This window comes from Parasteatoda tepidariorum, chromosome 10 (genome assembly GCF_043381705.1).
Source record: "Parasteatoda tepidariorum isolate YZ-2023 chromosome 10, CAS_Ptep_4.0, whole genome shotgun sequence".
In the NCBI taxonomy this organism is placed as follows: domain Eukaryota; kingdom Metazoa; phylum Arthropoda; class Arachnida; order Araneae; family Theridiidae; genus Parasteatoda; species Parasteatoda tepidariorum.
In genome coordinates, this window is record NC_092213.1 from 76,483,030 (window position 1) to 76,503,296 (window position 20,267).

Consider the following 20,267-nt stretch of genomic DNA (forward strand, 5'->3'; position numbering starts at 1 on the left):
AAACTAATCCAAATTTTTGAAAAAGAAAAAAAATACTTCTTCATTATGTCAAAACACAATTATGTGCCGAGTTTCGTGCCAGGGCGAGGCTTCTGGGGCGATATATTGTGATTACAGACAGACACACACACAGCCGCGTTTATTATTATGTATAGATGTATAGACAATTATCATAAAAAATTGTTTTCTAACAAAGTTTTTTTTATGTAAAAGATTAGTTAAAAATTATATTCTCAATTTGATTTACAGGCAGAAGCTGTGAAACACGAGTCTCAACATTATGAAGGTATGAGTTACCTAAAAAAGATCGAAAAACCACAGGCAACGCTGACACTCAACCCGTGGTATTCTCCATCTAGAAACTACCTGCAGATACAATCCACTCCAGACGAAATGGAATGCGACAAGATGCACAGGGTCAAGGTTCGATACACGGGACAGAAAGGAGCTTCCATTAAGTTCTATCACAAAGTAAGTGTATTCTGTATTTCAAATTGAGTTTGGAACATCTTTAAGTTGAGAACATTCGCACTAACTGTTTCTAATGTTAAAGGAAAAATCTTCAGTCTAATTAACATGCTGTGCTTAATAAAAGGGAAATATGCAGTTTTTATTTATGTCTATCATATAGCAGTTTTATATCATACTAATTTTTTTTTTTTTTTTTTGAAAATTGTGATTTGAAACGAATATTATAATGCATTTTTTTCTACTACAGAATCTCATTCCAAATCGTGAAATCTTTTATTCTAACAAATATTTATTACTGCAAATGTGTGTTTTTTTTTCTGTTCTATGTATATTATTACAAAACTTTGAAAAAAGAAAGATTTGTATAAATTATTCTTATGTGTCTTATACTACTGTCCTATATTTCAGTCCAAATCATAAAAAATTACGTACCGGATGAATATCGTTATTGTACATCTATCATACCCTCCAACTTATGAGGATTTTGAAAATAATTCTTTCTAGTGGTAGCGAACCAAAGTAGAAATTTTTAAAGCAAATGGATCTCTCATAAAACTTTTATCCGAACTTAAGAATCTAGCCATATGGCCTGCACCATATAAGTAATAGTGGACAAGTTACTCTAAAATTAATTTTTTTTAAATATTAAGACATTAATTTTGCTACCGTCTGAAAAGAAGATTTCTGAAACTACGGAAATTCCGTAGCAGTTGGAGGGTATGCATCTTGCACTAAGCATCCGTAGCTAATTTCAAATGTTGAAAGAATTATGATTTGGATTTAAAATTATTATTATGTATTATTATATTAGTATTACGCAGCAAATACTACAACTGTATATTATTCTAAATTAAGAAATATTATTCAGATCGAAAATTAATACTATGCATCTTGTTCTACGACTATACATTATTCCAAATTATAAAATCTTATTATTTTGGAGAAATATTTACTATGCATCTACATTTACTATTTACTGCAATTGCATTTTATTTCATATTTTTAGATATAATGAAAACAATCCTTAAAAATAATGATTTAGAACGAGCATTATCATTATGCATCTCATACTAAATTTTACTCCATACAAACCATAAATACTAATCATACATACTAAATCTTAATCATACTTACTCCACATTTTGCAGGAAAGAAATTTAGATTGAATATTTTTACTATACATCTCTTACTACGCATTATTTAAACATTCAAAATCTTGAAAAAATTATTATTTGGATCGAAAATTTTTATTATTATACACGGATTGAAACTGTATCTTAATCCAAATCCTGAAATATTATGATTTGGATCGATCATTATTATTATGCATACCCATACTACGACTGTATCTTATAACAAATCATGAAAAATGCATTGTGAGTTGCAATCATAGAACACTTTTGTATCACGTACCAAACTGAAAATTAACTTCATGAATTGAAATAATGTTTTTTTAGATCACTACAAAGCTTAAGTTGTAATTTACACGGCATTTAATTGAGATATTACCCATTGGCAAAATGGGTGTTGTTTTATGTTTGATGACGTGCGCACCTTATTTGGATGTCATCAAACTTTTCAACTTTCCTCAAATACTTCAATCTCCATTTCTTCGCCTATTTTTCGCTTATTATAAATTTTGCTTGTTGTTAAATTCGCTCATCTTCTCAGGTGATATCGAGAGGAAGAATAGTCCAGCAAGGATCTCACCAGAGAACGTTCTATTCCAAAGACGAGAGCGTTAATCGCAGGTACGACTTTGCTCTTCTCACTGCTGGATCGAACAGTCGTTCATACTATCCCCTCAGGCCGCCTACAGTCAGTAACGAAACTTCGATGCCGGAATTGGGAGAATTCGATCTCAGTTTCGATCCCAGGGCCACCATGTCTCCCGTCGCCCGTCTCCTCATTTATTACGTTCGAGACGATGGCGAGGTCGTTGCGGACAGTAGGAAATTCCGCATAACAAAATGTTTGCTAAATAAGGTACGTATGTAATATTCATACTCATTAAACCCGCAATTTTTTTAAAAAGTTTCAATAAAACTTTGCATAGTGGAAATCTTAAGCCTAAATCGTAAGCCTAAGTCTTAAGCCTAAATCTTAAGCCTAAATCTAAGATTTAACCACAAACTATTTATTTACCGAATAATAAAGTGACGCTGATCTACACCATTGCCTCCTACATCAGAAAGCCTCCACGCTGTTTTTTGTCAGTAGTCTGCTCAGACTATTTAAAATCTGAACCAGTTGAATCCATAATTCATTTATGAAAGTAATTGAGAAAAATTTAACATGTATATTTGAGAATTGAATCTGTAGTGGTTGACAAGTAAATAAGACAAACCAATCATATTCAAAAATTAAACAAATTTTCTGGGCTGCACACTTATTCTAGTATCAAACGGTCACTAACAATAGTTAGAATAATAATAATAAAGGAATTTCGTTTGCTAGTTTTAAGGCGATGCTCGATTGTGAAACTGCTCCAATTTTTGTGATCCGTGTGGATCTTTAAAAACTATCATTTCATTCGTTTCTTTAGCTATTTATAAGTTGGATTTTATGCTTTTTCTTTTTTGTATAAATAATATATCCATTATAACAAATGCCAGAAAGTTGCCAGAATAAGGTTTTAGATGATTTTAAGGTGACAGATCAGTTGGCACAGAGTTACTTAAGTGGTGACTTGGAGTGAAAAATAAAGAATTTTTATAAAATTTATTTACCATTTAGAATGAAATTTAACCTATCACAATAAAAAAAGAATTTTTCAAATATTTATCAAAATCTATGAATCTCTTATTCTAATTTCAGTAAAATTTTGTTTCAACTGAAAAAAGATATTAAAAAAAAAACACCTTAAAATGTGCCACAAAGTCATCGCATTTTAAAGTATAGGGCTCAGTGACAAAAAACGAACGCATCGGAGGCATAATAAATTTTATGTGTACTTTAATCTCTTGTTTATGTTATTTTATAATCGTCGTTGAACAGCCAAACCAAATTTTGGGTTTGCGACTACTAATGTTCAACTCCGTAGCCTGGCAATTTTGAACCCAATCCAGAAGACAAGAGAACTTCTGGATCAAGTATTGGGAGAAATTTTGCCTTCATAGAGGACTTTTTAAAGGAACTATCCCGCATTTGTATTACATGATGAGGAAAAACACGAAAACTTCCCTCGGTTAACCTGACGGGAAGGGGATTTTAACCCATGATCCGTCTACCACTGAGGATATTTTACGTCAGCACTGTGCTCGTTGCAAGCCGGATGCGGAATTCGTATTGACCAGCTGATGCTAGGATTCGAAAATGGTTCTCCTGATTGGAAGGCCAACGCTCTATCTGAGTCATCACGGCTGTGCATTAATCTCTTGCAAAATCTGAAATATTTTTTCAATGCAATTTTTATAATTGCACATTTATTTCTGCATTCTGTTTCCTGTTTTTATATATTATCCAAAATTAGACATTAAAGGCAGTAATTACGAAACACTCTGTATTTGCCATTAATAGGGTTTTAAACTAAATTGGATAAAGAAATGGTTCATTCAATAATAAGTCTTACTATATTTACTGTAAATAAAATCCTTTTGCATCTTTTCAAGATTTTATATCATTATGATTATTCTAACTAGTTTTGCACAATATTTCCCATGAATATGTAATAGACTAAAATAAATTTACCGTTGACGTTTCAATATCGCCATGATGCATTGTGAATAAAAGGATTTTCTTGTCTTGTTTAGTGCAGGTTTATACATTTGGCGTGCACGCTTATATTATAAACCAAACTAAGGCAATCGTTAGTCGCACAAACCAAACTTGTATGTTACAAGCCAAGGCAAGTCAATCGTTAATTGTACAAACCAAGCTAAACATATCGTTAGTTGTACAAACTAACCCAATCATTGGTCGCTCCAACCAAACTAGTATGTTACAAACCTAGGTAAGTCAATCGATAATTGTACAAACCAAGCGAGTATGTTGCAAACCATGCTAAGCCAATCGTTAGTTGTACAAACCAAACGAGTATGTTATAAACAGAGCTCAACGAAACCTATTCTGTACAGGTGAATCTCCACTTCCGTCACGAGCAGCAATACCCGAGTACAGAAGCATCACTCTTACTGTCAGCCACTCCTTCTTCTGTTTGTGGCATAGGACTGGTGGACAAGAGCGTCCTTCTGCTGAAACAGGAGAAACAATTCAACATAGAAAAGGTAACTTCACCAGATACTTTTTACCAATCATTAAAGTATTGACTATTCTCTTTAATATTAATGTGATGTAAAATTCCGCGAATTTTATCTCAATTTCAAATTTAGTAGAAGAAAATCATTTTAAGATGATTTTTTTTTCCAATCAGGAATTATAAATATTTGTTAAAATGATATAAAATTAGTTATTATAGCCAGTTAGTCATAAAAATAGAGTAGTATGCGAGAAAAAAAAACGACTAATTTTGAATTACTTTTAGTCTAAATATTGTATTTTCACGTGTAATTTTCACTTAATGATGTTAGGGGTGACCTCAATTAGTTAGTGAATACGATATTTTAAATTAGATACAAAAACATACTTTTTCTGAATGCCTTTTTTTCGATAGATTTGGATTCCTTAGTCTCTAAATGTAGGGTTTAGACACAATCTGAAAAATATGGTCCAAATAGTTTCATCAGGAGAGCGATCCAAAGTTTGGCTTCTTAATGTTAGGTTTCTGCGCTGCTCGTCATATCTTGAAAAAGTTATAAGCGAATCAAAAAATCTTTGTAAAAATAGAAGCCGTTTATTCAAAGATAATTTCATACAAAAAGTAATTTTTAATCATTATTTATTATTTTTTTATTTTATTTAATATTAGTCGTAAAAATTTTGTATTTTACATCACTTTAAGGAATATAATTTTATGGCGCAAAATACGAAATTTGTACGAAATGGTGCAAGTTGTTCCTGAGAAATCAAATTTCACGAATGCATTTCTAAAATTCGAAAAATAACATTAAAAATTTTAAAATTATTGTACGTTGCACTGTACATCTGTACTGTATTTTTATGAGGGAAATATTGCTATTTTGTGTAATTTCGAAGAAAAAGTTTACATTTTTAAAGCTGTTATAGTATTTTAAGAGGTCTACAATTACAGTGCAAGTCCTGTAATGTTTGTTACTCACTTCTGGTCTCTCTTTTTTTTGTTAGATATTTGAAATCATGAAGGGCTTTGACGTGGACAAGAGTACTAAGCCATTACAAGTTTCAGATGATTACTGTTCGAAAAAAGGTACGCCATTTCATTTTTTGAGTTCAGGGTATCAACAGACTTTTTCAATCAAAATTATTCGAAAAACGCTATTTAATATTTCTTTTATAGAAAATCAAATATAACCTGTGACAGTTATAGTGTGCAGTATTTCAGGAAAAAGACGTACGACTATCAAAGCAGGAAAGCCTTCTCCTTTGCAAATGATCAAAATTGTAATTCTATATCTTCGAATCATCCTTAGAAATATTTCACGGCGTGTCAATAGCTTGTTGCAAGGCTCTAGGGTGTCGTAAATAAAATACTATAATACTATTATAAATAAAATAAAATACTAAAAAATAATCAGCCATTGGAAAATTTATTTAAAAGTAAAACGGAAGAGAACAGAAATATAGGATTAGTTGTATTCTACTTAACAATGATTTTACCTAACAGGTTTCAAAAATAGCTATAACGTTTGCCAATAGATGGCGCTGTAGTAAATTAAAACTATAAAATAATGCTTTTTGCTGCGTGTAATCATTTAATGCTAAATCAGAAATGTAAGGTTTGTTGCATTCTATTTAAGAAACTTAGAATTCCTTAGCTACAAAATTCCCCAACAGATAGCGCCACTGTCTGATTAAACTGTGTAATAATGCTTCTTTCTGCATGTCAAATCATTCTTGTTGAATTTGGCTTAATGTCTTTTAGTTTTGTCTTACACTTCGGCGCATTGTTGAGGCGAATGGTATTTATTTTAAAAACAATGTTATGTAGTTTTTCTTATCTTGATGCGTCATTTCTTGTTGAATTGAACGTTGTTGTTGTTAATTTACGTCGCACTAGAGCTGCACAATGGGCTATTGGCGACGGTCTGGGAAACATCCCGGAGGATGATCCGAAGACATGCCACCACAATTTTGATCCTCTGCGGAGGGGATGGCACCCCCGCTTCGGTAGCCCCACGACCTGCGCGCGAAGTCGAGCACTTTACGGTAGCACAGTTTAACGAGGATCAATACCGCACACCCTCGGTCCCTACGCAGACTGATCCAAGTGGACACCCACCCGCACACTGACAGTAACCAGTGATGCTTGACTTCGGTGATCTGCTGGGAACCGTGTCTTAACGATCAATTCACTGCGGGACTGAACTGAACGTAATTTTGATACTTATCACTTATGGAGAGCGAAGCAAACTATAAAGTTTCAATCTCCATTAGTTTTCTTCGTTAGTCTTTGAACTTGTTCGAGTCACTTAATGATATTTTATTTTGAATCTGAAGGGCTGTTTTTTTTTTAAATTACGTCACGCTTTTATAAAATTTTTAAAAACATAAAACGCTAGAAATAATACATATTTTAGAACTTGATTTTTCCTTTGGGTATTTTTATCATTGAATCATGTTCTTGTAATTTCATTTTGTCCTCTACAACGTTTTTTAGCCGATAAGCCTGAAAGCCTACCAGATCCACCCGTCTTCTTCGATCAGGAAGGTCGTCGAAGGTCCGACCGAAGGGTCCGTTATTTGTCCAGATTAGAGTCCTATCATGCAGACACAATCATGGCCTTCGAAGTAAGTTTATCCGATTACAGTACAATGATTAACTATTTCATTAAAAATTAATCTAAATATTAATGCAATGATTTAAATCCGCCTCTTTTTGTTCGTTACCCAACCATATCCCTTTTGTTAAATGCATACGGGCAACGAACGACTTGCGTAGTAAATTTATCCAGGGTCCCAGTGTTCGCTTAAAATTATTCAGATGACACAGCAAATTATGCATCAAAGCAAATGAAAATTTCTCTGATTTAGCTACCTTTAATAAGTGACCCTAACGCGCCCTTTAAAAATGAAGAATTACTGATTTGAAATCAGTGACGCTATTTGTATCTAAAATTTCATGAAACAGAAGAAAAAAATTTCTCCCCATTGTAATTTAAACATAAGAAAGTTGCAAATGGCGAATTGTCATTTTTAATCTTTCATAAAAGTTTGTGAAAATACTATTTGTTTTAAAAATTTCTGTTTTAAGTCAGAGATGCTAGAAAAGATATTGAGTTAAAATCTCAGTAGATTCTTCAGATTTTTGTCGTTATTTGTGTATTTCGTATTTAAGTCGAAACTATTTGTGCTATAAACATAAACCACTTTGCTGATATAGCCTCTAGAGCAGGGGCTTCCAACTTACATGAGGCCGGGGGCCACAATTAAAAACACAAATCAAATGGCTGGCTGCAACTTTTTCAAAATTTTATGTAGGACTGACTCTTTTATGTTTGAAAGAACATTAAATATTGCTGTCAGATTTTTACCAAGTTGTACAAAACAGAAGTATTGAATTACAAATTAAAATAAAAAGTAGATTTTTAAATATATTTAATTGTTATTAATAATATTTGTAAAAATATTAAATAAATAGTAAAAATTCGGGCTACAATAACTTTAATGTGCACCTATGTATTAAACAATTAATGTGCAACAGATATCTAATTGTTAAGATATAAAACTTTAAAAAGGTTTGTATTAAAACTTACATAGTAGCACACAAAATGTTCAATGAGAAAATTGAGGCTTGTCTACTGCAACGACCAGAGAATGGATATTTACATTTTAAATTTACAAGTGTGTGTGTAAGTATTTTCGTCCAAAATGAGTGGTTTCAAGAAGTTCAATCGGAAAATTTCTTCGAGAAAATTTCTGATATGCACATTCAAATTGTATTCACAAAGTACAAAAAAAATGAAATAAAAAGAGCAACATACACGATTATTTTTGTATTTGAATAAATATTTTCTTGGATGCAAAACCAGAGAAAAAAATTTTTTTGCACAGTTGGTATGTTAAATTTCACAGAAACGAAGAAATTAGGTTTTTATTAATGAGAAAAGTATTTTAAACCCATACAGATTTTTTTCGAAAATTTTCCGCAAAAAAAAATGACAACTAACATATTTCAGTTCGCGGGCCACAAAAAAAGGCTTCGCGGGCCGGATGCGACCCCCAGGCCACCAGTTGGAAACCCCTGCTCTAGAGGAAGGAAAAATATTTGTTCCCAAAATCATTTTATTTACTACGAAGATTAAATAAGATTGCAGAACGTGTTACATTTAGTTTTGATATTCAAATATAAAACTTATTTTGATTTTAAAATTTGATTTGATCTGAGTTAAGGGGACACTTCAGGTTCAAAATGATTTTTTTAAAATATCAACCAATTTTAATGAAAATTTTATAGATTGTGAATAAAGCATTTAGAAAGATATTCCCAAAATTTGAAGCAAAAATATTAATTTGTTGAAAAGTTATAATTTTTTTAATAATTTATCCGCAAGTTAAATTACTAAATGTTCCAATATTTCAAAATGTTTCCTGCGCATGAGTTTTTATCGTAGCTGTATGAAACTCATTTATATTACAGTTTGAATAAGTATAAATAAAATTGGATATGTTTGAACAACTTAGCACTTAATTTTAAACATATAAAAAATTAAAATATCATAGTCTTTATATAATTTTTAAAAATTGAAATTTGAATAACAATTTAAAGTAATTTAAAAAATATTCAGTGAGTATTCAGCTTTTATTTATATCACATTGGTTACGGAACATTAGGCCAATCATATATATGAGAAAAAAATAAAGATTTATTCAAAACTCATGCGCAAGGAACTTTTCGAAGTTTGAATATTATCGTAAAAAACAACATTGAGAAAAAACAGTTTAACTATAAAAACAGACAGTTTACATAACCTTGTTTACAAATCTTGAAATGCTTATAACTTTGCAAAAAATGACTGAAATTGAAAAATTTTTCTTTTAAATTGTAGCTAGATATAACTATTATTTTTTGAAACAAAAATTGAAAAAAGTATAATTTGGTCGATTTTTGGGTTTTTCATCGTGAAGTGTCCCCTTAAAAGCATGCATATAAGTTCGACTGTCTCTCACGAAATGTTGTTTTTTTCATTCTGCCAGGAAGCAGGTATGGTTGCCATAACAGATTTTGAGCTGGAGATGAGACCATGCCAGAATCGAGAACCCATCGCCTTTGAGTTGAGCGAAATGAACGAAAAAGGAATCCAGATGCTTGCCAGAAGGAATGGAAGACCACGTATGCGTGCATACGGTGACTTTACTACACTTCTCTGTCTTTTCTTTCACTAAAGCGAAAAATTTTGTATCGATTCCTGTGCTTAAATATTCTGAAAATGTTGGCGAGAACTGGGCAATGCACAGTGGGCCAGAAGACCATGATCTTTGGCCAAAGTCAAAAATTAAATTCAACTAAAATATGTTTAGGCAGCTTAATATCGCCCAAATTAAGTATTCATAATCCTTCCAAACATTATAATTTACTTTTCGGACCGACGAGAGTACAATGTCGTGAAAAATAGGTTTAAAAAAAATTTTTAAATGTAACTTTTAAATTTATATTTTAGAAATATATGTAGGAATTTCACCTTACTGTTACATTTTTTTCAGAGTAATTAGTCGGAAATTATAGTACAATTTTTCAATGTGTTGGATTAGTTAACACTCTTGACAAACTTATAGTTTATATCTTATCATTTAACATTTTACAAAGTTTGGACCACTTTCGAAACTTATCTCCAAAACGTTCCACGAGGCAATTAGCTAAGCTTTTTTTTGTTGTCTTCTTTGATGTTTCTTCTTTCGAAAAAACCTGCCCCATTTAATATGAAATTACGAAAATTATTATATTTTCATTGCTATATTTAAATATTTAAACGTACTATATATATATATATATATATATATTGCTCGCCATATTTCAGCCGTCATCTTGTTTTTTTTTTCTTTTCTTGTTTTTTTTGTATTTTTAGTGTATTTCAAAATTTTAACTATGACTTCAATTTACCTGCACATGAAAACCATAAATAAAAAAAACCCAAATTTTGAAACAAATGCTGGATGCTGACCCACTGTGCAATGGAATGAACGAAATTGTACCGTTTAAGCTCCTCTTTGATACGTGTTTTATGGCTGCTTTCCGAAAGCTTTGTAGTCGCATGAAATGATGCTTTTTTTGCAAATAACATGTTATTTTCATAACTGATGTGAGTTTTCAACAGTTACATCAAGTTACTGTTAAATCAAGCTTACCTTATCCTTCGTCAGCGCCCTCTATGTCTGTTCTGAAAATGGCTCAAAACGTCAATACTGAGAAAAGCCACAGATTTGAGATGTGGATAAGATACGTCAAAATTAAAGTGAAAGCAAAAACAATTCTAGTACATTAACATACCCACATTGAGGCAACCACTTTATGTTTTTTCCCCGATTAACAAACACTCCTAAATAATTTCACTTGCCTGCTGCATTCACTAAGCTCCTCATGTCAAATACTTATAAAACGGTTTAAGCGTTTATTATACAAAGAAAGCTTATGGTTGTAAAGATATAGCAATTTTTTTCAGAAATCGAGTAGTTTCTTTTACACTACAGTGCTTTTAATCTAATTTCAGCTGGACAATCTATGCCAATTCGTGCTGAGTTGCAGGTGCCATCATTGAAATCGAGTGATCCACAACCAGAGGCTCCATCTGTAGAGGAGATTCGTAACTATTTTCCAGAGACATGGTTGTGGGAAATGCAGACTGTCGGGTAAATATTTTACTAGCATCTTGTTTAAATTTTATCACACTTCAAACTGCTCTTATGAAATTTTATATGGAATATTTCATAATTACCGCCTCTAATATAGATTAATAAGAGTTCTTGTAGACGGGTCTGGAGTTAGAATCCCCCCCTTGCCGCCAGGCTAACCTTAGGAGGTTTTCGAGGTTTTCCTCTCCATGTAACGCAAATGCGGGTTAGTTCCATCCAAAAATTCCTCCGTGGAGGCAAATTTCATCCAATACTTGATCCAGGAGTTTCCTTGTCTTCTAGATTGGGTTCAAAATAACATGGCTAAGAAGTTGAACATTGGTGACCGTAAGAGCGAAATTGGGTCAGTTGTCCAACTACGGATATAAAATAAATAAAATAATCACTGGGGTGTTGTAGTCTAAACTCTTCAGCTCCGCAATTCGCTATAAAATTATTTAAATTCTTGAATCTATTTTATAATTTTGTCAACAAATATTTGCCCCTAATTTTTTTTCTTCTTATAATTCATGTTGAAAACTACTACGAGACTAAGTATCACATGATGGATATGTAAAAGATTCCCATGGCTTCGATGACTATGAACCAAATGATGATAGAGAAAGTGTATCCTAAAAATTTATTCGTTAAAAAATCCACCGGATTTGTAGTAAAGGTCACGAAAATTTTCGTGACTTGTAGAAATCCTGATTAAGGTCTATTAGTGAACACAATTAAATTTTCTTCTTAATAATTTTTTAAAGTTAAATGTGTATGGTATTAAAAAATTTGGTGAGTTCGCAATCGTAATTTAATATTTTTGCATTCCAAGCAGGCTGATATATTAATTGAAATTTGTGCATGCATCACATTTTGCATGAAGCTGATCTTTAAGTTCTAAACCATTTAACGAATCTCTTCAAATGTAATTTATAGGAGTACTTTAACGCACCAGTAGATAATAAATGTAAAACAGTTAATAAGTTTAGACTCCGATTTAAATAAGTATATCTTATGTTGCTTTAAAATGCTATTAAAATGCATATAATAATCTGTATCCTGCTATGTAGAATAATCGTCAGCAAGTTTGGCAGCCAAGCTATTCACAGGCAATTGCTCCTTGCAAAACCAAGCTAAGTAGAAAATTGTTTTGATTCCAGTTTTATATCATTTCCGGTAAACAACCATCCCCGATTAACTCTAAAGCAAATCGTATACATTTTAATTTGCCATGAAGTAAAACCGTTTCATATCTAGCTTGTTTTTGGAAGTGTAGAGAACCTTGGCTATCAAGACTATAAAAATGCATATAATAGTCTGTATCCTGCTATGTAGAATAATTGACAGCAAGTTTTGGCAGCAAAGGCATTTACAGGCAATTGCTCTTCGCAAAAACAAGCTAGATAGGAAAAAACTATTTTCTTTCAATTTTATATCTTTTTCCGTTACACAACCATTCCTGATTAACTCTAAAACAAATCGTATAAATTTTAATAACGCGCTAAATTATTTTCAGAGGAAGTGGGGAAACTGCCATGCGTAGAAAACTGCCCCACACCATAACACAGTGGACCGGCAAAGCAGTTTGTGTCCACCCCAAAACCGGACTGGGCATCTCGGATGATGCAAGAATCACTGCATTTCAGCCATTCTTTGTTGGCTTCCGGCTGCCTTATTCCATTGTGAGAGGAGAAATACTTCCACTTGTTGTTACAGTGTTTAACTATCTGACGGAGTGCCTACCTGTAAGTGTAACCTCTTTTAATTTTTTACAATGTTGAAGGTAAAATTAACGAAATGATTAGAAAGTATTAATTTTTATTTTCTTTCTTTTAATAAGGGCTTGATCGAGACTTAAACTGAGTTGCTCTTATTGAGCTTTTCCACTAACAGATGGCATCAACTTTCTTACTTTCCTTTCTTTCTTCTTTCTGAGCTTTCAGTTGGGGCGTGATGTTTATTTGTGATTTTTAGTATGGTTCGTGATTTTTTTAGTGTGGTGTTCTTTTGATTTTGGCAATGGAACATGTCTTTAAGAATTTTTTTTTTAATTTTTTTTTTCTTTTTGTCATTAGTTTATGTATTTTGTATAAATTTTACTTTCGTATTTTGTATTCTCTTTTCCTAGACTTCCTGCAAAGCTTAGTCTTGTTATCTCAATAGAAAAAATTTTGTACTTTTTTTATGACTTCCGGAGCAATTTAGCAAATAATTTTTATTTTATTCTGCAGATCAAACTATCTTTAGAGTCCAGCGAGGAATACAAGATCCTGTCTGAGAGCGGTTCCCACAAGGTTTGCGTGTGTGGTGGACAGAGTGCTTATCACAAATTCGTCCTCAAACCTACAGCACTGGGGATGGTGAATGTCACGGTGTACGGATATTCCCTCGAAGACGACGATGAAGTGTGCGGCAACGAAATCACAGCCAGGCTCAGCGCTCGAGACGCAGTCTCGAAGCAACTGAAAGTCGAGGTAAATATGAGAGTCGAACAGATTGGAAATTAATTGGATATTTACAACTCTTGAAAAAAAGATTATGCCTAACCATGTGATTTAAATCAGATTTAATTTGATACCTGTATGCAACGTCACGCGCGTGTGGAACTTGAATGGCTTCTGAATCGACAAATACCACGATTTACCAGCAATGACGTCACGCGCAAGTATCCGTTGGGAACAGTAAAATGCAGAAAAATGCATTGAAATCTCTCGGAAGCGACCTCTCACTCTATCTCTCCCCCACAGTAAAAGGTTCATTAACCCCTTCCATCTCTCTCCCGTGAAAATGACGTAACTAGGTTTCGCCCTCTATTTCTCGCTCCCGTGATATTTCCGGGTTGGAGTATTCAGTAGTAACGCGCCAATAAGAATAAAACTAATTCATTTCTTTTGCCCGGAAAGCATTTTATTACTCATTTTACAAACCAGATGGCAGTACCAGGGTATTTTTAAGGTAATTGAAGATAGTTCGTTTATTTTAAACTAGATGTCAGCACTAATCAAATACGTAATACAGAAACAAAAACCAAAAAATAGGCACTTTTATGACCTTTTCTTGAAAATTAGCCGATCTCTAAGGGGTTAATAGAGGTTGGTCGTTCTTAGGGGTTACCTGCATTGACTTCAAAATGCTGTCAACGGTGCAGGATTTATAGAAAATTGTTTTAATTTTAGTCAGTGTAATTTTCATGGCGCGGAAATGTCACTTTTGTTGGAGACATGAAAACCAGATCGATGAACATAATTTAGCGTCAATAAAAATGATTCCTATTTATATAATTCTGTGTGAAAGCAAATTTAACAATTATGAATTATAGAACTTTTTTAATAAATGAACAATTATATTTTCTGTTTGAGTTTGCATTTAATTTTATATCTGAGAAACTAGCTTTAAAAAATGAGCTTGTTAGTTTGAGGCGCTTACTTTTTTCTAAAATAGCTGTTTTTTTTTCTAATTTAACTTTTAAGTCTAAAAACATTATTGACAGCATCGTCTTTAGTGTACTCTGACTGCAACATGAGGTTGTAGTGTTCAGGTATTACTGTGACAAATATCAATCAAATATGTCTTCTCTTATTATCATAAAATAAATAAACTGATATGTTGTACAATGTGGTTTTTAATAAAGTGATATTTTATTATTGATAGGCAGAAGGTATACGGAAAGAAGAAGTAACCAACTATTTTATTTGTCCAAAAAGTGAGTTCATATTCATTTATTAGTGTTACACAAATTCAAAAAAAGAATATTATTACACGAAAGAAATAAGCTTTATGTACTAGAAGTCTGCTTGAATACCTAAGAGCATTGCATAAAGGAAGATTATTTTCATGACTTGATTTTACTAAGACATAAGTTGGGTACCAAGGGAAAAATATTAGAGCAACATATTAAAAAAAATTCTATGTAAAAAGTTAGTTCTGCAGGTATTTCATGTACGAATCATTAGCGAAAAGAGAAAGGACAGTACTCACCCTAGTACCTTGCTATAAACTTAGACATTCTCTTCCTTAAAAAAATGTATATTTTAGAGGAAGTATTTTATTATTCCTTTTCTTTATTGTCTCTCTTGTATGACGAAACATGATTGGGGTAGTTGAAATAGATAAATTATGCAAGTGAAATTGAATAACAAATTTATTATTGAGTGAATACCACTTAAAGCAAAGTAGCATTTGAAATTTGGAGAATCAATCGGCATTTGAACAGTGGAGAAAATTATTTCAGAATGAAAACACAAATTCAAAAATTGAAAGGAAAAGCGCCAATTTTTCAATCATTCTGTAATTTTTTATGAAATTTTTTGGTAAGTCCGACTTTATGTTATGTGCTTGTTTGCATAAAATCTGACTTCAAAAATTCCAAGGGGAAAAAGGTTCGCCCACCCCCCCTTAATTTCCATTATCTGGGTGAACTGTTCTAGTCAACCCAACAGGAATTTATACATTTAAGGAAAGACTCAACAACGATCAAAATATTTGCTAAACTATGAAAACACATACCTGCCAATTTATCGGAACGCTTTTATTTGAATATTAAGAGTAGTAATGAATTTTATAATTTAACATTTTATTAGGGTTTAATAAATATAGAATAATTTTTTCCACCGCTAGATATAAACTGCTTTGACCTATATACAAAACATATGCAAAGTGCGAGCAAAATTAAACAAATTAAGTGTAACTTAGATATCTTAGGAAGGTGTTGCTCTTTCGTTTAAACATTTTTTTTTGTAACCGAGAGATCTCAGCCATCCTGATCTATCACTCTTATGTTGCCAACATAGGATGCAAGAAATAAAGCAACGCGCGTAAATTTTGAGACACCATGCGCCCTTTTCCAATTTTTATTTTATTTTTATTTATAACGAATGTCTAAGCGGAAATTTTGAAGAATTGTTACAAAATTTGCCAACAGATGGGGTGGCAAAACATTACTATTCAGAGCTATAAGTGTACCCATGGTGGAAGCGTAAAAATGAGGATGTTGTACCGGAGTAGGCGGGTCCGTGTATTCTATTAAACACCGCGTGTTTCTGGTACTCGAATATCACAGGTTAGATTACATGTGGTATGTACTCTTTTCAAGAACTCTGTACAGCTTAAGCCGCCATCTGATGACAACTTTTGTAACTAAATGTGAAAATTTCTGTAAAAAGTTGTACAGATTTGGCAATAAACATACCGTTTATTTCTCCCCTCTAATATATTTCCCAAGGTTTTTTAATTTTGAAATCAGTCAGTGCTCCGCTGGATATCCTGTAAGATGTTCAATTGGTTTTACAATTATAAAAGTATTCAAACTAAATTTATTAATTAAATTTGTGTTGAAAACATTATTTCTAATTGTTCTAATTCATTTCGACAGACACAAATGGTTCGTATGCTACTGAAATAGATTTAATACCACCGGATGACGTGGTTGAAGGTTCTGCTCGTGCCTTCATATCTATATCAGGTAAGCCAGTCACACAGTTGTTAATTCTAATGTCACTTGCTTAATGTCACTTGTTTTATTAGATTATTGCAGTATGTTTTATGAAGCAAAAACAAGGAGGCAGCGTTGCAACTTTCTTATAATTTGTCTAGAGTAAGAACTCGCCTAGCCATTCATCTGGACCCGTGGTGGTAAATATAGTAACGAGGCATAACTATTCTAAGTAGGGGTGTTTGGTCACTGTTTAGGGCAGGTTTTGGCTAAGGTCAAAGAGAGAAAGGTAATCTTTTTCTCCGGTCTATAGCGTTAGCCCTAGAGTGAAGACAAATTACCCTCGTTGAAATGCGCTATTCTTGTTCCACAGCAGCAGACGGCAACTTACCGTAGACAAACAATATATAAGCCTAGTAGAGGGGTTTGTTATTTGTTTGATTTAATGGATTACCAAATTCTCAGAAATATGCTTATGTAATGTTTCAACTGTCCCTATTAAGCTATCTGGTCACTAAATACCTCGAAAAATTACTCAAAGTTTTTATCCCAGAAATTCTTGTGTCAAAAATTGTTTGAAACTCTCAGTAACTTGTCAAACACCATAGACATTAGTTATTTCAACGTTGCTAAATTAAAAACTAAAGAAAATGAATGTGCTAGGAAAAAATTTACTTTTTGTTTAAAAGTATTTATTTGTATTTTCAGCTGATTTGATGGCGCCTGCTCTGAATAGTCTGCAAGAACTTGTAAACCTGCCAGTGGGATGCGGCGAGCAAAATATGATTCTTTTCACCCCGAATATCTTTGTCCTAGATTATTTGACAGCCACTGACCGTAAGACTCAAGACATAGAGAATGAGTGCATCAAAAACATGAAAATAGGTAAGACAGATAATTGGTTCATTGAACATTATCTACAGTTTCTGTTACTCATAATATATTTTCTGTTGTTAAGTGCTAAAAGCAACGGGAAATCACTGCTATCAAGCATTAAAAAGCTGCTAAGGTCATCGTACTTAAGTAGAAATTTAAAGATTCCTGCTTAGGGAATCATTACACTGCCAATTAGTGAGGTACAGGCCTTTAAAAAGCTGCAGCACAAATCATTATGAAACACTTCATTAGTGAGAACAAAATTTTTGATTATGAGTATATTTTGGTAAATTTGTCGCTGCTTTTTCCACACTTATGACTAGCTGCTACAAATTCTCAACAGTAACAAAATTAGCACATTATTTTCTTAAGATATGTTATTTCATCGACGAAAGAAGCTTTGAGAATCAGCTTTAAACTGACTAATAACTATCTAGTGAATTTATCCACTAATTGTGAGCCTTTATTTAAAAACAGTTCTTTCAACTTCCCCCCACAAAAGCTCAAGATTGAGGTCTGCTGATTGCAGGTGCCAATGCAACAGAGTGAAATTTACATCATCTTCTTAAATAAATATTAATATAAATCATCAGTATTACATATGTACTATAGAACTACATTAGCAGGCGACTTAATAGCTCTTTTGCATAAAACTATAAAGTGTTCATAATAAAAGTGACTACTCTGTGTAAAATAATGACACAAGTCTTCTGTTGCGTTGAGCACACTCTTGATTGGCAATCGAAATGGGCTACAGGTGGCGTAGAGCAGAACTCGGTACCTATGGCAACACTTCGCATATTTTCACCAGAAGCGCGTGGAGAGTCAAAAGAGAAGGAACTATGTTAGTGTCTGTCTTGATTTTTAAATAGAGCAAAAACTTTTAAGTTAGGAAACTATATGGAACTGAAAATACATTAAACATAGTTCTAAAATAAAAATTTCGAGGAAATTTTTTTAAAAAAATATTTTTTACGAGTAAATACGAAAAATATTCAGAAAGGGCAAAATATAGTAGTACATTCCTATACAACTGAGAAGAGGAAGAAAGGGAAGGGGGAGGTTTCAAGACATGGAACTGATTTTCTCCCCAGATGGCGTATTGGAGTGTTGCGATCACGAATTTTATATGAAATAAACTGTGTTGATTGTTCCTTTTAGGTTACCAGAGAGAGTTAAATTATCGTCACAAGGATGGTTCCTACAGTGCTTTCGGTGAAAGGGACAAAGAAGGTAGCCTTTGGTTGACTTCTTTTGTCATCAGGTCATTCGGTCAAGCTACACGCTTCATTGATATTGACAGACAAGACATACAGGTTAGCGTCAACTGGGTTCTGGAGAATCAATTCGAAAATGGCTGCTTCCAACCGATTGGCACTCTTCACCACAAAGATATGAAGGTAATATACAACATTGCATTTTATTCCATCGAGATGTATAATATTCTTACGAGAAAAGTATTTTCACTTTCAACAATTTCACTGCAAAATTTAGTATTTAAAAATTGCAAAGATATTTTAAAAAAGCAGCTGTCAGAAAATTCCTGATGATCCATGTCACATTTACACTTAATGTAATGTGACAATTTAATTTCTAATTTTACCTAAGCCTTTAATTTTTTTCTTTAAACGTTATTCCTTTTTTTCGATTTAGCAGTTTTATTTTTAACTTTCTTGTTGACCTTTTTCATGGTCATTGCGGTCATCGCACTTCCTGTGGGGAAAGTCAACCAACCCCTCTATTCACGCCTTTCTTTTTCTTCCTTTAATTTTAGGGGGGCTAACTAACCAATCTCTTTCCTTTAAATTTCAAACTCTCCGCCTCTTTAAATTTAATTGGCCGTAATTTTTCTGGTTTACCCCAGTTAAGTCACTTTGAAAAAACGATTCTCTCTCTCGAGCCTTCGGGCAGGTTACCTTTTTTTTATTCTCCGAGATGCGGATTTCGGTCCGTATCGAGGGATTTCTTTTTACATTTTTTTCTTAACCTTTACCTTAAATTAAATGCATAACTATAATCAATTTCTGTAAATTTCAAATCAACATTTTATACCTTTAATTTTCTTCAACATTGAAAAAAAACCTTCTCGAATTTAAGCTTTCTTTCCATATTTATTTTAACCTTTAAATTACTCGTTCTTTTATAATTAACATTTATCTATGACTCCTTCTGTGTTTTAATTCTCCCGTCACCCATTTCAATAAAATGCCTTTCTTGTGTTGGTAGATGTGGTGAAAGATGTATGTTCTAAATAAAATGATATGTTAATAATTTAATCTTGTGCTGGAGAATTTATTTGCCTCTATTTTCATGATTTATCATGTCCTGTGTGTACAGGGTGAGTACCTTTCAATTATTGTTATGGGCATGCATATATGTGAATTCATTAGTTTTTCTTATTGGAAACATCAGCTTACTGTATTAAATCATATATTGTTTGGATATAGTATGACTTTATCGTATTTACCATTAATCTTTAATTGTCTTAGTTTTCACCCTTATTCTAAATTTGGTGATACCAAATCATCCAATTTGTTCAAACCTCACACTTTGTGACCCTTTGGACCTATTGGGTTATTGTTATCCCACATTAGCATTGTACTACCACTTTCCTTAACGATCACAT

The 20,267-nt window shown here is 32.6% G+C and overlaps 1 protein-coding gene across 4 annotated transcripts in view; it reads left to right on the forward strand.

Annotated features, from left to right (window-relative positions):
• Positions 1-20,267, forward strand: part of LOC107439020 (murinoglobulin-2) — a 107,346-nt gene that overhangs the window by 37,469 nt on the left and 49,610 nt on the right. For 3 of the 4 annotated variants that reach the window (XM_016051477.2, XM_043046296.2, XM_071186786.1), the window contains 13 exons: positions 250-471; positions 2,143-2,457; positions 4,548-4,697; positions 5,674-5,755; positions 7,166-7,296; positions 9,703-9,853; positions 11,214-11,352; positions 12,851-13,079; positions 13,566-13,808; positions 14,986-15,037; positions 16,706-16,795; positions 17,474-17,650; positions 18,803-19,041. In XM_016051477.2, coding sequence (XP_015906963.1) covers positions 250-471; positions 2,143-2,457; positions 4,548-4,697; positions 5,674-5,755; positions 7,166-7,296; positions 9,703-9,853; positions 11,214-11,352; positions 12,851-13,079; positions 13,566-13,808; positions 14,986-15,037; positions 16,706-16,795; positions 17,474-17,650; positions 18,803-19,041 — 2,220 coding nt within the window. The remainder of the gene's footprint in view (positions 1-249; positions 472-2,142; positions 2,458-4,547; positions 4,698-5,673; positions 5,756-7,165; positions 7,297-9,702; positions 9,854-11,213; positions 11,353-12,850; positions 13,080-13,565; positions 13,809-14,985; positions 15,038-16,705; positions 16,796-17,473; positions 17,651-18,802; positions 19,042-20,267) is intronic. The other variant, XM_016051483.3, reaches the window with a different exon arrangement.